Genomic DNA, 18,117 nt, shown 5'->3' with positions numbered 1-18,117 from the left:
CAGCCCCAAATGAGTTTTAGGGCCTTCCCTCTCTATGATGCACAAGCCAACAAAACATGGCTTCTATACATTCTAAACCTGTATGCAGTACACCGTACCAAATACATATAAACCAGGTGACAAATCTGTACTGGGCCGCTAGTGGAATTTCACCCAAGTGACCAAGTCCTAGTCACACATAACTGCTGGCTTCTTTGAGCATCTGGTACGGTGATCCAGTGAGAGCAGGCAGGCTAGTGGAGGACAATTCAGAGACAAAAGAACTGAAAACAAAATGGAAAAAACAAATCAATTCATCTGAACTGAGTCAGGGCAGGCAAAGAACAAAGGGTCAAGAGACAAAGCTGGAAACTATAGACCAGCAAGATTAGTATCAGTTGCGGGTGAAAATCTGGGAAACTACTGAAGATGAATAGAAACAGCTTTTTTAAAAGATAAAGTTTAAAAACTGTCTGAGATTCAAAATAATTAACACAGTACGTCATGCTTCCACAGAACCTGGAAGATCCTGGCAAATCTCATTAGTTCAGTAGGATTATTGCACTTGGATAAAAGGCCTTGACTGAAATATCAGGTGCGTGGGAAGTGGTGCATTCTTCTCTCACTACAAGCCATGCTATGCTGCAATGCAAATGAGACCTAAAGCCAATACCCCGATTGCTTGCACTAATGAAGATTCTACCGTGCTTTTTGCAGATGTGGTGATTACTAACATCAGTGCTCTGGTCAAAATCTGATTTGGAAAAATAAGCTCTAGCTACCTCAACATCTCTCTGCAGTTCAGCTGGATACTGTATTTGCTCCATTCCTTACCCAAGAGAGTTGGGTACTCGTGAGCTGTTATAAAGATGGTGCACTCCACCTGAGAGGTGGCTGTATTCAGGGCTGTGAACAATCTTTGGGGAAAAGGCATGGTGTAGGTGAATATGGGTCAGCAAACAAGATTTGAGGACTAAACCAAAAACCTTTTTATAGAGACCTGAATTGGTAAAGGGCCTGGGCAATGTTGCCTGATGCATATTACAGTGAAACTTTCCTCCAGTCGCATGATTGAGGGACTAAAGGACTTTTTCACCTGTCTGATTATTGTAAAAGTTAAACCAGAGATAGTCAAACAGTCTGCTGTAAGCATTTGCACAAAACTGTTAAAATAATTAACCGATTAAAGCAAACCTGGTAATAAATGTACAATGTCACTGTGTAGAGGGAGACATTTAAACCTTGTTCCAGAACATCTCAAGCTCAGTAAACTAATTCAATGTCTTGTCAGATCAGTACAGTGGCTAGATTCAAAGCTTCTGGTGTCTTGCTAGGACTAATGTCAAACTTTATAATGGGACTTTGGAAGAAGCTCCTTTTCCATTAACAACATCTTAGAGTAGCCTCCTTCTCTGTTGCTCTAATGATGTGTAACACACACACACACACACACACACTTACTTATTATTCACAGAACAACCTCTCTTTTGTGGGATACTTCACAGTGCAATCCCAGCCAAGAGATTTATGGGGAACACACAATAATGGTTTTCATTCTGCTTTGAGAAGTAAAGGCGAGTGTCTCTCCCTTTCTATTAAAGCTTAGGAGCTATGTACTTTAACAAACAAAACAAATAGCCAGTTCTCTTCATGAGAAGGATGAATGCAGCCTAGCATCTTTGAAAGTGTTCTACAGCTCATTGTGAGGTTGTCTTTGCCTGTTTCAGACCATCAGTAGGTTTCCTGAACCTCTAGAAAAAGGGAACATGAATTCATCTCATATCCATCATGAACCCTTTCTGCTTTTAAGTGCTAAGTTATGACATAAGTGTCAGCCACTGCCCCCCTCCCCAGGGGTCTGAAGATGAATAGCATGATTAACACCGATGCATGTTCAATTGTGTCCCCTTTTTCTAGTCTAAAAGTCACTTCTAGAGTATAAGATATTGCTTCCCATTTCTTCGAGCTAGCAGGGATGATGGAGCTGAGGTAGCCGCATGGGTTTATATGGCTGGTCAGTACCTAGGTTTATAAAGCCATCTGCCACTGGCCATCTGAAATGCTGCTTTAAGTGAACCCCCTATGTTAGCATCATTGGACCACAGCAAAAGACACAGTATCTGCACTTCTGTGAGCATTTATTTAGGACAAAATTAGGTCAGGCAGCTGCATAAGACTCCCTCAAGCTGAATTTACTCCTTTACCCTGATGCACTGATACCATCATTTTGAGATTACAGCTTGCAGGCTGCAGGTAGGAAAATAATTAATTTAGTTCTTTCTCCCCATGGGTCCTTTCTAATCCACTGCAAAACTACAGTATTCTCCAAAATGTAATCTAAATCCACAATAAGTCTATCCTCTTAGCCAGGGTCCCCTCACCCCTTGCCAGCTTGGGTCACGCCAATTTGCTAGATTTGCTTATAAGTGGGAAAAATTGATCTGTTTTAGAATTCAGTATGAATCCCAACATCTGAACTGCTGCTGTACACAGATGAAAGAATAAAAAATAAATGGAGAAGCAACTTAGGGAGAGGATGGGGGGTTGCTTAGACTAATCCTGAATTTTGGATTCTTCACTTAAAAAAAAAAAGCATTCTTTGGAAGGAAACAAAGAGCCTTTCCTTGGATTGCAGTTAACTGGTCAGTGACAAATATAAAGTCAGACATATTGGCTTCTCCTTTAATCAATCACCCAACATGGATTTTAGGGCAAAGTGAACTGACTTGGAAAATCAGATGAATGTGTCAGGCAGAATTCACCAACTCCAGCACCACATGGTGGCCAAAATGGCCATTTTTAACATATTTGTGTACTGCAGCCATTTTAAAGACACACATCATACCCTATCACCTTGTAGGGGAAGAAGCCACCCTGTTTGTGGCTGGCAAACGCATAAGGTATAATCACACTCTCTGAACTCCTGAGCCCTAGGACTGCTCTGAAACCGTTTCTTTCAGGGAAGCCTGGCTGTTTAAAAATAGCCAGAGCTTCGCGAACCAGCTGAGCGGCGGTGAACCAGCTGAGCAGCGGGGAACAGCAGAGCAGCACACAGCAGGAGTTTGCCTGGGAGTTCGCCTGGTGTCAAGGTTCCTCCCCCACTCTGAACTCTAGGGTACAGATGTGGGGACCTGCATGAAAAACCTCCTAAGCTTATCTTTACCAGCTTAGGTCAAAACTTCCCCAAGGTACAAAATATTACCCCCGTTGTCCTTGGACTGGCCGCTACCACCACCAAACTAATACTGGTTACTGGGGAAGAGCTGTTTGGACGCGTCCTTCCCCCCAAAATACTTCCCAAAACCTTGCACCCCACTTCCTGGACAAGGTTTGGTAAAAAGCCTCACCAATTTGCCTAGGTGACTACAGACCCAGACCCTTGGATCTTAAGAACAATGAACAATCCTCCCAACACTTGCACCCCCCCTTTCCTGGGAAATGTTGGATAAAAAGCCTCACCAATTTGCATAGGTGACCACAGACCCAAACCCTTGGATCTGAGAACAATGAAAAAGCATTCAGTTTTTTACAAGAAGACTTTTAATAAAAAATAGAAGTAAATAGAAATAAAGAAATCCCCCCTGTAAAATCAGGATGGTAGATATCTTACAGGGTAATTAGATTCAAAAACATAGAGAACCCCTCTAGGCAAAACCTTAAGTTACAAAAAAGATACACAGACAGAAATAGTTATTCTACTCAGCACAATTCTTTTCTCAGCCATTTAAAGAAATCATAATCTAACACATACCTAGCTAGATTACTTACTAAAAGTTCTAAGACTCCATTCCTGTTCTGTCCCTGGCCAAGACGACTACAGACAGACACAGACCCTTTGTTTCTCTCCCTCCTCCCAGCTTTTGAAAGTATCTTGTCTCCTCATTGGTCATTTTGGTCAGGTGCCAGCGAGGTTACCTTTAGCTTCTTAACCCTTTACAGGTGAGAGGAGCTTTCCCCTGGCCAGGAGGGATTTCAAAGGGGTTTACCCTTCCCTTTATATTTATGACACCTGGAGTGAGCCCAGTGAGGCTTACATCTTGCCAACTTCTCTGAGGAAGCTCATAGTAGGAAGGTGATATGGAAAGGGGGAGGGGGGGGGTTCAGCTGTTGTGACCTGCACTAGATGTGCCATGTTTGTCTTTCTTCCACAGGACAGAAGCGACTTTGTCTGTACAAAGTGCAAGCTGGTCTCTATATTGGAAGAGAAGATTGAAGGTCTGGAGCAACAGATAACGACCCTGCGTTGCATACGAGAAACTGAGGATTTTCTGGACAAAAGTCAGGATATGCTTCTACGGGCACAAAGCTCTAAAGATTTAGAGCAGGTTGCACAGCGGAGCCAAGAGGCCAGTGAAGAAGCTTGGCAACATGTGACCTCCAGAAGAAGAAGGGGGAATGTCCGGGTTCCAGCAATGCGGACACAAGTAAGTAACCGCTTTCATGTTCTCTCCACAGGTACCTTTGCGGAGAGTGGACCAGATGATATGTCTGGGGGGAGAAAGCAGAAGGAGACTCTGCTGGTTGGAAGGCATGAGATGCTATGTCCTGAGATGGGGGGTTCCACGACCACCACTCCCAAGAGAAGGAGGCGGGTGGTGGTGGTCGGGGACTCTCTCCTCCGGGGGACTGAGTCATCTATCTGCCACCCTGACCGGGAAAACAGAGAAGTCTGCTGCTTGCCAGGGGCTAAGATTCACGATGTGACGGAGAGACTGCCGAGACTCATCAAGCCCTCGGATCACTACCCCTTCCTGCTTCTCCACGTGGGCACTAATGATACTGCCAAGAATGACCTTGAGCGGATCACTGCAGACTACGTGGCTCTGGAAAGAAGGATAAAGGAGTTTGAGGCGCAAGTGGTGTTCTCGTCCATCCTCCCCGTGGAAGGAAAAGGCCGGGGCAGGGACCGTCGAATCGTGGAAGTCAACGAATGGCTACGCAGGTGGTGTCGGAGAGAAGGCTTTGGATTCTTTGACCATGGGATGGTGTTCCACGAAGGAGGAGTGCTGGGCAGAGACGGGCTCCATCTTATGAAGAGAGGGAAGAGCATCTTTGCGAGCAGGCTGGCTAACCTAGTGAGGAGGGCTTTAAACTAGGTTCACGGGGAGAAGGAGACCAAAGCCCTGAGGTAAGTGGGAAAGCGGGATACCGGGAGGAAGCACAGGCAGGAACGTCTGTGAGGGGAGGGCTCCTGCCTCATACTGAGAATGAGGGGCGATCAGCAGGTTATCTCAAGTGCTTATATACGAATGCACAAAGCCTTGGAAACAAGCAGGGAGAACTGGAGGTCCTGGTGATGTCAAGGAATTATGACGTGATTGGAATAACAGAGACTTGGTGGGATAACTCACATGACTGGAGTACTGTCATGGATGGTTATAAACTGTTCAGGAAGGACAGGCAGGGCAGAAAAGTGCATTTGACTTTAATTTTCCTGATATCTGCTGGGAGAGCAATACAGCGGCGCATAGACAATCCAGGAAGTTTTTGGAAAGCATAGGGGACAATTTCCTGGCGCAAGTGCTAGAGGAGCCAACTAGGGGGGGCGCTTTTCTTGACCTGCTGCTCACAAACCGGGTAGAATTAGTGGGGGAAGCAAAAGTGGATGGGAATCTGGGAGGCAGTGACCATGAGTTGGTTGAGTTCAGGATCCTGACGCAGGGAAGAAAGGTAAGCAGCAGGATACGGACCCTGGACTTCAGGAAAGCAGACTTCGACTCCCTCAGGGAACGGATGGCCAGGATCCCCTGGGGGACTAACTTGAAGGGGAAAGGAGTCCAGGAGAGCTGGCTGTATTTCAAGGAATCCCTGTTGAGGTTACAGGGACAAACCATCCCGATGAGTCGAAAGAATAGTAAATATGGCAGGCGACCAGCTTGGCTTAATGGTGAAATCCTAGCGGATCTTAAACATAAAAAAGAAGCTTACAAGAAGTGGAAGGTTGGACATATGACCGGGGAAGAGTATAAAAATATTGCTCGGGCATGTAGGAATGTTATCAGGAGGGCCAAATCGCACCTGGAGCTGCAGCTAGCCAGAGATGTCAAGAGTAACAAGAAGGGTTTCTTCAGGTATGTTGGCAACAAGAAGAAAGCCAAGGAATGTGTGGGCCCCTTACTGAATGAGGGAGACAACCTAGTGACAGAGGATGTGGAAAAAGCTAATGTACTCAATGCTTTTTTTGCCTCTGTTTTCACTAACAAGGTCAGCTCCCAGACTGCTGCGCTGGGCATCACAAAATGGGGAAGAGATGGCCAGCCATCTGTGGAGATAGAGGTGGTTAGGGACTATTTAGAAAAGCTGGACGTGCACAAGTCCATGGGGCCGGACGAGTTGCATCCGAGAGTGCTGAAGGAATTGGCGGCTGTGATTGCAGAGCCATTGGCCATTATCTTTGAAAACTCGTGGCGAACCGGGGAAGTCCCGGATGACTGGAAAAAGGCTAATGTAGTGCCAATCTTTAAAAAAGGGAAGAAGGAGGATCCTGGGAACTACAGGCCAGTCAGCCTCACTTCAGTCCCTGGAAAAATCATGGAGCAGGTCCTCAAAGAATCAATCCTGAAGCACTTGCATGAGAGGAAAGTGATCAGGAACAGCCAGCATGGATTCACCAAGGGAAGGTCATGCCTGACTAATCTAATTGCCTTTTATGATGAGATTACTGGTTCTGTGGATGAAGGGAAAGCAGTGGATGTATTGTTTCTTGACTTTAGCAAAGCTTTTGACACGGTCTCCCACAGTATTCTTGTCAGCAAGTTAAGGAAGTATGGGCTGGATGAATGCACTACAAGGTGGGTAGAAAGCTGGCTAGATTGTCAGGCTCAACGGGTAGTGATCAATGGCTCCATATCTAGTTGGAAGCCGGTATCAAGTGGAGTACCCCAAGGGTCGGTCCTGGGGCCGGTTTTGTTCAATATCTTCATAAATGATCTGGAGGATGGTGTGGATTGCACTCTCAGCAAATTTGCGGATGATACTAAACTGGGAGGAGTGGTAGATACGCTGGAGGGGAGGGATAGGATACAGAAAGACCTAGACAAATTGGAGGATTGGGCCAAAAGAAATCTGATGAGGTTCAACAAGGACAAGTGCAGAATCCTGCACTTAGGACGGAAGAACCCAATGCACAGCTACAGACTAGGGACCGAATGGCTAGGCAGCAGTTCTGCGGAAAAGGACCTAGGGGTGACAGTGGACGAGAAGCTGGATATGAGTCAACAGTGTGCCCTTGTTGCCAAGAAGGCCAATAGCATTTTGGGATGTATAAGTAGGGGCATAGCGAGCAGATCGAGGGACGTGATCATTCCCCTCTATTTGACATTGATGAGGCCTCATCTGGAGTAGTGTGTCCAGTTTTGGGCCCCACACTACAAGAAGGATGTGGATAAATTGGAGAGAGTCCAGCGAAGGGCAACAAAAATGATTAGGGGTCTGGAACACATGACTTATGAGGAGAGGCTGAGGGAACTGGGATTGTTTAGTCTTCAGAAGAGAAGAATGAGGGGGGATTTGATAGCTGCTTTCAACTACCTGAGAGGTGGTTCCAGAGTGGATGGTTCTAGACTATTCTCAGTGGTAGAAGAGGACAGGACAAGGAGTAATGATCTCAAGTTGCAGTGGGGGAGGTTTAGGTTGGATATTAGGAAAAACTTTTTCACTAGGAGGGTGGTGAAACACTGGAATGCATATTCTAGGAAGGTGGTGGAATCTCCTTCCTTAGAAGTTTTTAAGGTCAGGCTTGACAAAGCCCTGGCTGGGATGATTTAATTGGGGATTGGTCCTGCTCTGAGCAGGGGGTTGGACTAGATGACCTCCTGAGGTCCCTTCCAACCCTGATATTCTATGATTCTATGCTCCTTCTGACCCTGCTACGCAAGTCACCCCTAAAGGGGCAGGTAGGTCAAGGGGCCATGAAGTCAACATTTGCATGTTCAGCGAAATCACTTTTCCCTTCGCTCACTGGTAGCTTGCTCAACAGCACAGAGCTACCCCTCCTCCTTCCCTGGAGACAAAGGGCTTAGCAAGAACATTTGTGAGGCCTGCATGAGGACCCACTGAATTTAGATCCAGCTCGGAACATTGTAACTCAGCCTCATTGCAAGGAAGAAATGGAAACTCCTGCAACTATGTCTGCAGCAGAGGTTGGTTCCTGAAGGAACAGTACCTAATTCTGGGGGAACATTGAGAATCCGTTGGCATGAGCAGGGAGGAGTGCAAATGGCATGCATGTAGTTGTGCACACTATACAGGTAAGACTAATTTTGGGGCAGAAAAGATGGTCAAGTGATAGGGTTACCAGATAGCAACTGTGAAAAAACAGGACAGGGGATGGGGTGGGGGGTTAATAGGCGCCTGTATAAGAAAAAGTCCCAAAAAATGGGACTGTCCCTTTAAAAACGGGACGGATGGTCACCCTACTAAGTGATGGAGATTTGGTTTGCTATTATATTGAGTACTACATGCATAAAATACCTAGAACTGGGTTAGAATTGATTCAAATCCAGGCATTCATCCAAACATAAATTAAACATAATATGAAGGGCAGCAAACAGGGCCTTGAAAAGTTCTGAAGGTATTGGGGCTACTATAATAGGCCCTTTCTAGGCTCAGTATTTTGTTCAATATTCATTCTTTTGCAGTTAAAATACTGAGTGGTTTAAAATCCTGTAAAGAAATCTGTACACTTCTCTGTTACATTTCACTGAGAGATTTTGCTTCTCAGCTGGGAAGGATCGAGGGGGGGGACAGCCTCACAAAGAACATAAGAACAGAAACACTGGGTCAGACCAAAGGTCCATCTAGCCCAGGATCCTGTCCTCTGACAGTGGCCAATGCCAGGCGCTTCAGAGGGAATGAACAGAACAGGTAACCATCAAGTGATCCATCCCCTGTTGCCCATTCCCAGCATATGGCAAACAAAGGCTAGGGACACCATCCCTGCCCATCCTAGCTAATAGCCATTGATGGATCTATCCTCCATGAATTAGCTAGTTCTTTTTTGAACCCTACTTTTTTGAACCCTTCTTGGCCTTCACAACATCCTCTGTCAAGGAGTTCCACAGGTTGACTGTGCGTTGTGTGAAAAAATAGTTCCTAGAAAGCATTATATTTCAAAAAGTTTCTTTCTGGAAGAAAAGGCCTCCTTAGTCATATTTGCTCTTGCACTTCAAAAACATACCTTCCCCTCTTGTTGGTAATGTCACTTTCTGCCTTAGAGTTCAGAGTTTTCTGTTAACTGGGGGGAGGAGCAGCTGTTTAATGAGAATGCAGCCCTTCTTGCTTTTTAAGTGTGCTAAAGGTAGGCAGGAATTGTTGGAAGAAATTTTAAACACGAACAGCAAGACTCAAAAGTTGCCAGATTTCCATCTTGTCACATGTGGTGCTATTTTTTCCTAAGGATAAGTTACATGGGAAAATAATTCCGCTGGTTGCAGTGCAATGGCATTCTGCTGTCTTATTTGTTCCCATGGGGATCAGTTCCCCACGTGTAAGTTCTAAGGTAATGTCTTTGTGAAATGAACTGGAAAACTGCCACCATCTTGGAATCTCTCTGGGAATAAAATACCCAGAATCATTTGGATGGAAAGAGAGAGCACCTTCATCCCGTAGAGGGAAAGTTCAACTCTCAGCCAGCTGAGTGAACTGCTGTACAACAAACCCCGAGAAGGAGACTGGCAGAAAGACATCTCTCTTACAGAAGTTAGTCCATGACCCTCCAACCCTCTATAAATTCCACATCAACTTTTTATTAGAAATGTTCCTATTTTTTTTCTCAACCGTGATGGCAAGAGGATACTAGCTCAAAATAAAGACATAAAAATGTTAACAAAACCCATGCCTTTCATAGCCCAGATTCTCATTTCATGCCACTTGACCAAACTTGGTATAGTGAGGGTGCAGTCGCCTAAATAATGATCTAAAAGCCATTTTGGCTCCACTTCTTGTGTGGATAACAGTGTCTGTTTTTCTTCAGCTCGCTGCCTCGGAGCGGCTGTGCCCCTTTCAGATTGTACACTTCAATGTCAGCTCAAGGTCAAACTGTGGTGAGCTCAAGATGAGATCTGCGCCTCCCTACCCTCTTGCACTGCATCTTCTGAGGGAGCTGGATCCCAGCCTGGCAGAGTATATTCAAGCCAGAAGCTCAGGGCGCAGATTTTCATTTTTTTTGGAGTCAGACTTTGTGGTGGGTGCCATACTGGCAAATGCCTAACAAAGGAAGCAAACAAGGGAAGCTGCTTAGGGAGATTTAGTGATTCAGTGCAACGCCTCTGCAAGCTGTAATTTACAAGGCTTGAAACCTCATTTATGTGCCATTAAAATTTGAAGAGTCAGAAGCCCTTTAGCATTAGATGATGCACTGAACCAGACCAGATACCTGCTAACAAAACACACTAAGGCGAGGAGGAAGCTATGCATATATGTACATTGCTAAAATATGCGAAGACTACACACAAAAACTGGTGCAAAAAATAAGGCATAAAGCATGGACTTTACCATGCTGACCATCACGGGACCAGTGCCACTCTCCATCTACATGAACACCCATGTGATGCCCTCTTTCTCCCAAAGAAAAGAAAAATCAAGACTCCAAACACAATACAAACACAGTTCTTGGAATGTGACACAAAACTCCCTCAGCACACAACCAGATATCAGGTGACATCAGAGCCACTGTAAAGGTTCTGGGGGTGGCTTTTGGATGGATAATATGTCCTCTTTTGGTATTATTTCACCATAAGAATTCATATCAGTGAGAGCCAATGAGTTATTTGCCCTGAGGAGCAAATGTGGAAAATACTGACTCTTTTCTTTAAGTTAATTTTTTGCGGGGGTAAGAACAGATTCCAAAAATCACTTGTCGGAGAAACGATCAATTCTTGTGTCATTTCACAAGGAGAAGGAAGCAAATCCAGTTGTGAGAGACACCAGCACGAGCGATGAATTCAGCCTATAAGGGGAGCACTAACTCCATTGATCTCCCTGCTGCTAGACCCTCACTGAGCAGCATTGGCTCCAGCTGAGCCGAAAACGGCCTGTGAAACCCAGCACCCGCAGAAGAACAGACTGAAAACGGTGTAAAAATACACACACATAATAATACTGGAAAATAATACAGACGCCTACCTTCCAACCTACTCCTCACCCGCCCACCCACCCAACAGCAACAATTCTGACAAGCCTAGCAACCAAAGATTTATGGCATTGTTTTTCTTTGAGTGATAAGGCAGGTATACACACTTAGATGTACTGTATAGGTTATTAAGCATTAAAGGAAAGGTTTACAAAAACCCCACATATCCTAAAGTACTGTTTTAGTTTTTATAAAGAGGTCGGGTGGGGGGGAGAGACACAAAAGATTCTTCATAAATCTGAAGAGGTCATTCAAGAGTCTTCTTTTTATTTTTAGGAAGTAAGCTCAGGGTTAGTATCCTGGCAGCTGCAGCAACTGTGAAATTATTAAAGCATTTGTTGTCGTTCGTTGGATGGGTGGCTGGATGAACTACTTGATGGATTCTTGGGAGGTCTGGCTGGGCTGCTAGTATTTGCCCAGGAAACAGAGGGATGACATCCAAGCCCAGGATATTTGATGACATTTGCAGGAGTAAGGGCCCTTGCTTACAAAAAAAAAAAGCTTTTAAAGGGAGCTGTTGTAGCAGCATCAGCACAAAGCAACTTTCAGCTGAAAAAGAATTTGTATCGTTTTGTACCAGCTCAGCCAGCAGCAGGAACCGTTTTTGGCTCCCTTTGTGGAGCCACGGGAAACAGACTACAAAGATCCTGGCTCAGGTCTCCTCTGTGGGTAATGTACGTTCAGAGATGATGGGGAAGGGTGGTATAAGTTACTTGTCTGTGAGAGAGTATTTTACATGCCAAAGAAGGGGAGGATGTAACACGGTGTGGATTAAACTCTCCTGTTAGTTGCCTTTCATGCTACAGCCCTCTCTGCCTGTCCCTTGGCATATAAATCACACCAGTTCTGGACTTCCTTAGACTCACTAGGGGAAATTCAGAAAGGATGGGGAAGGAGGTGTACGTCAGTAAGTGGGTGGGAGTCTCACAGAAGCAGCCTAGCTGTCTTTGACATAAACCTCCCACCGTAACGAACAAGAAAACAGAAGTTCTTCAGGCCAGAGAGAGATCCTTGTCTGTACACTTTGTAACATAGTACACTTGTACACTACAGTGGCAAGCACTGAAAAAGAACCCTACAGAAATAGGCAGGAATAATCTATTGAGAGGTCAGTAGAAGATGTAAATTAGATTAATTTGGAGTCCCTTAGATTCACTTCTAACTATCCATTGTGCCATCAGAGTGATACATAGGGCTCCTAGCGTGTTAGATCTGCCCTTGGTTTGACTACTAGCTGATGGACTCAACTTGCAAGAGGCAAATATTCCCATTTAATTCCAGTTGCCTATAAACTACTACATCCCCTGCTCCCAGACTACTCACTATTGCTACTGGTCAGTGCTTGCCTCCTGCCCATTTTGCCTGTCTAGCTGCTTGACAGCCAGTACGGTACGCATTTAAAAGAAATGACTTTGCTTCTCAAGAAAAAATTCAGATGCAGTAGTTTACAACGGATCAGCTCCTGTGCCATTGCCCCATGCAGTAAGCCGTACAGTGATATATTAGGACCTGACATGAAATAACATGATTTCCTGTGATACTACAGGATGCAAAGTGCCAGAATATGAAATGAAATTATTGTTTTAGTGATATATTCCAGTAAATTCAAGCTGCATCGACCTGATCTCCATTTCTAGGAGGCAAAGGAATGTACACCTGGCGAGGAATTGTCCCATTTTCCTTCTAGACACGGAGAAGTATGCCTCATTGGGATTCTCTTACCGAAGTGACAGATTAATCCTTTCTGTTACAGTGGGCCAAGACTAATAATAGTGCCCCCTTGACTCTCACTTCACCTCAGGGTCGGAAGTAAAAAAAAAAAAAAAATCCTTTATACTGGAGTCTCCTGACCCAAGTTACCAAATCTCCTTTGAGTAGGCCGTAATCATTATTTCCATAGTGCTAGTATGGTGGCCATTTTGAAGGAAAGTAGGACAACAAAAAGAATCTCCCTGCCTCAAAGAGCTTCTAATCTAAACAGGCCACACAGATGGCAAGCCCAAGGAGCAGGGACATTTAGGGCACGCTTTGTTAGTTCCATTTATGTGTTTTTCCTTTTCCGTTTCCTCACTCCCGCTCTGGATGGCGGGCAGGACGGGGGTTTTCAAAACCCTTCTGGGAGGAGCATATCTGAAGGAGAAAGTATTGTGGGGGAGGGAGGCAAGGAACGTGCGCGTGAGGGTAGCATGTAAAGACACACTTTTGACAGCAGGAGACACAGAAGTTGTGTCTACGCCAGGGGATTTTGGTAAAGCCTTGCAAGGCTTCAGAGCCCGAGCATTGACAACACAGCTATTTTAGAGAACGAGGCTGAGCCCCGCAAGTAGGGCTGGGAGGCTTATGGCTGTGAGCTGTGTAGACTTAGCCCTAGTGAATTGGATAGTTTCTGGCAGTCCTGCTCTGGTGTCAGGTAAACATGTTCTGAGCTCCCAAGCTGCCCAAGTCTTTCTGACACTGGGACTCTCACTGGTGCTCAGACCAGATTTAAATGTGACCTGGTGGAAAAAAAAACCCACAAGGCAACAGAGGCATGTCAAGGATCCCCAAACAATGGTGCTAGCACTGGAGAGACTGTTTAGCCAGAGTTCTCTACTGCAGACAAGGGCAGTTAGTCACGAAGCTTATGTAACGCTGACAGACCCTGGTCGTAGGCCGGTGGGATCAAACCTGGGACCTTAGAAGCTTAGTGTATGTGCCTCTAATACATGAACTAAAAGCCACCTGGCTCTTAGCCAAGGCTGTAGCAGAGTCATCCATCTCTAGCTGGGCTCTCTAGGTGCCACTAGAGGGGACAGAGCAGCACCCCAAGCAGGCCTGGGTTACATTGGGACACAGTAAAGGGGTGTGAAGGGAGATGAATGGAGTGGGAGGCAGGAATTAGGAAGGTGAGGGCATGGAGACTGAACTGAGGGTTTCTGAGTAAATCAGACAACCAAGACTGAGAGAAACAAAAACAAACATTTTAAGGGAAATTGACTGTACAACCTCCCTCTCTCAATGGTGGTTGTTTCCTTCATTTGCTGTTGCTTCAGGCCTTTGCAGCTACAGCCCAGCCCCTCCCTACATCAGATGATGTCTGCACCCAGATTCACACTCCATCTAATCTGTGGGATTAGCCTGCCATATCTGCATGCTACAGGTTGTACGTGTAATCGCTGCAAACCATCCAGGAGAAATTTGTAAACCAGGCAAAACGGCCATGTGCTGAATGCACTGGGTTTGGATTCAGATATTAAACTGAAATATCGAACTCTGCCAAAATGTCTAACAAGATTTCGAAAAAACTTCGCTCTCACTCCAGGAGCTTAACTACCAAGGGATCCGATTTCTTCCACAAAAATTTCCAAAGCTAAAGCTAATACCTCATTTTACTTTTGGCAATGTCAGAAACAATGTCGAACTGAACTTGAAATGCACTCCATTTCCGGAGGGGAGGGGGGAGCTGTGATTTCCCATCACTCCTTTTGACACTAATTATACACCCAAGGCAACTTCATTTGCACTGAGCAGAGTGGCTCAGTGCATGGTGGAGTTCACTCAGCTCAGATCCTTGCACTGCTGAGCGAGTCAAGCATGCACTGTAATGGCAGTCACAGCAAGCTTCTGATATGTTTCTCCAAGACTGGCTTGCTTTCTTCTCCCCCTCTGCCCCTCAACTCCCACTCTTCTTCCCAAAGCATAAAGTCTTTCCGGAACACAATCAGAGATGACTTCCATCTAGTTCCTTCATCAGGCTACATTTGTCACCTCTTCTGCACATTTTGCTCCTTTCCAGTTTAATAGTATTTCATCACAACAATAAAACAATATTTATAAAGCATCCCTCTAGCAGCCTGGCTCAGCCCAGACTTAGCAGGGGCAACACAAACAGTTACACATAGCATCAAACAAAGTCATACAGCATCCAGTTATAAATACACGCTAATTAATAAATACCAAGTGCCCAATAATCTCCTATATTGGCTACTCCAGCATAGGATATGGGAACACCCTCTGAACCTCCATTCAGTGAGTCTTAGGCACGGTTCTGGCAGGTGAAGGGCATTACCTGCCCTGCCGCACAGTCCTGCAGAAGGGGTCCAGTCCCCAGATTAGCAGATCTCATGGGATCCACGAAAGTGTAGGATCAGCATGAAGACAAGGGTCCTCCACTTTGGATCCTGTTTCCATGACTGCCTTCCTGGCAGCACAGCTGTTGTGAATATCTCTACCAGTCAGTTCCCTCAGAATGCACCTGACAGAGGAGGGGTTCGAAATGCAGAGCAGGAAAAAAAATGGGTGAGTCCTGATTTATCCACATTGGTTCCACTGGGTTGTGGGAGGGAAGGTGCTGCAGTGAGCTGTTGTCTCCAGTCAGGGAGCCCCTGGAGAGAGGGTTCCTCAGAGGTATAGAAAGGGAAGGAAAAGTGTAATAGAGATAGTACTCTCCACCTCCCTTTTCCACTTTTCTCCACATCAGACGCCAGGATTCTGTCCCCATCCATCTGTGGAGTAGAGGAGACCACAGAAGCCTAACTAGCCAAACTAAACAGATCAGTACTATTAAGCACGGGGAGGGGTCCAGCACAGAGGCCAGCAGTGACTAAAAGAGAAGAGGCTCCTGAGGTGGAAATGTTAGATTGATGTGGATGTCGAAGAAGCAGCTCTACATCCAAGTGGACTATGGAAAAAGTTCCAACATCTGCTAACCTATGGAACAATAGCTCGCTTGAGAGGTGCAGGAGAGACATCACCATGAGGGACACAGGGAGAACGTCTTGAATCTATATCAGTTGTTTCTTATTAAGGCCTTTACAAATCAACAGGGCCAGTCACAAATCCATCTGCTGCATTGTAAGCAGCCAACATAATGAGCACAGCGTAAGTGGTGACTGATGGGACTTGCTTGATAAACAGGGCCAGTTCCTCAGCATTTGGGGCTGTATAAGTAGGGGCATTGGCAGCAGATCGAGGGACGTGATCATTCCCCTCTATTCGACATTGGTGAAGCCTCATTTGGAGTACTGTGTCCAGTTTTGGGCCCCACACTACAAGAAGGATGTGGAAAAATTGGAAAGTGTCCAGCGGAGGGCAACAAAAATGATTAGGGGACTGGAACACATGACTTATGAGGAGAGGCTGAGGGAACTGGGATTGTTTAGTCTGCAGAAGAAAAGAGTGAGGGGGGATTTGATAGCTGCTTTCAACTACCTGAAAGGGGGTTCCAAAGAGGATGGATCTAGATTGTTCTCAGTGGTAGCAGATGACAGAACGAGGAGTAATAGTCTCAAGTTGCAGTGGGGGAGGTTTAGGTTGGATATTAGGAAAAACTTTTTCACTAGGAGGGTGGTGAAACATTGGAATGTGTTACCTAAGGAGGTGGTAGAATCTTCTTCCTTTGAGGTTTTTAAGGTCAGGCTTGACAAACCCTGGCTCGGATGCTTTAGTTGGGGATTGGTCCTGTTTTGAGCAGGGGATTGGACTAGATGACCTCCTGAGGTCCCTTCCAACCCTGATATTCTATGATTCTAATACAGTAAATCAGCATAACTCCATTGATTTACACTAGCCAAGAATCCAGCCCACGGATTGCATTCAATATTGGGGGCCCATTGCAATCCCTTGGCATCTAAACTAAAATATTTTAAGCCTATACAGTGAAATTACATGAAAACACACTGGGATTATTTTTACCTGGAATCCTCAGATTCCAACCCCTTGCAAACACGAGCTGGGCAATTTTCTTTCTATTTTTAGACATGCTTTGTGCATGTCAGCCACCAAAAGCTCTGCTCCTCAGAACAACGCCTTCAGACAAGTAGACTGTTTCTTATAATTAGACAGCGCTACTAGGGCCACAGTGCACTGGCGTGAGATGCTCAAAGGAGGAGAGGCCAAGGAAAAAGAGAGCCTGGGAGAGAGACACCTCCATCACTGGGTTTTTATTCCACATGGCGACTCTGCAGACACTTACCTTGGCATACAAAGGAAGAGGGAGTTTCTCCAGGGTGGACACGGGCAGTGATGAACACCACTTTCTGCTCAGCTCCAGTCCGCAGGTTTACTGAAAAAAAAAAAATCCTTAAATTGGGTCCCCTATGCAGGACACAAAGGACCATTAATATTAAAGCGTATCCTTTTATTAAAATTGTTCATCCATTATACATGGGGATAATCTATAATTAATGACAGCAGCATTGCTAGCTATTTATATCATGCCCTATGAAAGACAGTGCAACAGCAAGGATCACAAGTCTAATGACACAAAGCCAAGGCTGCAACAACAAAGTTAGTTTCCTTTTTAAAAACAAGATTTACCACAGTGAGTTTAACTGCATTGTAATTGCTCGCTCACTTGTGATAAATGTCCTGGAGCTACAAGAAAAGCAGTGGGGTTCCATTTCCCTTCACATTGTAAAGCCAATTGCAGCCTGCATTACACTTGATACAAGATTTAGCACGGTGCCAAAGGAAGGTAAAGTGCTGGCAAATGACATTTATTAGCATGGACGCTGCTTTCTTTTTCACTGTTTTGGCCCGATTTTGTCTCTATCAAAACATAGACCAGATATATTCAAAATCAGCAGAGTATGCAAAACAAACAAGGACTAGATGCACTGAGGAACACTGGAGAGACTAATCATTTTATAGAAAGCACTTCACCCTGCACTGAAATGCAGTCACCTCTGGGCGGGAACAGGACAGCTACTTAACAGCACATGGCACAACAGTTTCGAGTTGGTAGGGATGACAATTTTACTGTATCCATTTGAAATTACAGACAGGGTGGGAGGGAGCTTTAGTAGTTAGAATGTAACCACCCCGTTAGAATTTAGCCAGGACTCTAAGGTTAACATCTAACTATTCAACCCCTATGTAGGGATAATAAAATAAAATACTTCAAACTATATTGTCCTGACTGTCTATTAAAACTGTAAACTCTGTGGGGCAGAGGGCATGTTTTCTTCAGTTTGCCACAGGGACAGTGCTTACAAACAGGCAATAAAAAATACACTCTTGCAAAAAGG

The 18,117-nt window shown here is 45.2% G+C and overlaps 1 protein-coding gene across 1 annotated transcript in view; it reads right to left on the bottom strand.

The window, feature by feature from the left end:
• AGBL4 (AGBL carboxypeptidase 4) overlaps nucleotides 1–18,117 on the bottom strand; it is a 1,393,122-nt gene that overhangs the window by 288,539 nt on the left and 1,086,466 nt on the right. Inside the window, exon 7 of the mRNA XM_073357770.1 lies at nucleotides 17,064–17,153. Coding sequence (XP_073213871.1) covers nucleotides 17,064–17,153 — 90 coding nt within the window. The remainder of the gene's footprint in view (nucleotides 1–17,063; nucleotides 17,154–18,117) is intronic.

The sequence above is a fragment of the Lepidochelys kempii genome, chromosome 8, assembly GCF_965140285.1.
Source record: "Lepidochelys kempii isolate rLepKem1 chromosome 8, rLepKem1.hap1, whole genome shotgun sequence".
In the NCBI taxonomy this organism is placed as follows: domain Eukaryota; kingdom Metazoa; phylum Chordata; order Testudines; family Cheloniidae; genus Lepidochelys; species Lepidochelys kempii.
This window is presented reverse-complemented; position numbering and strand designations above follow the sequence as displayed.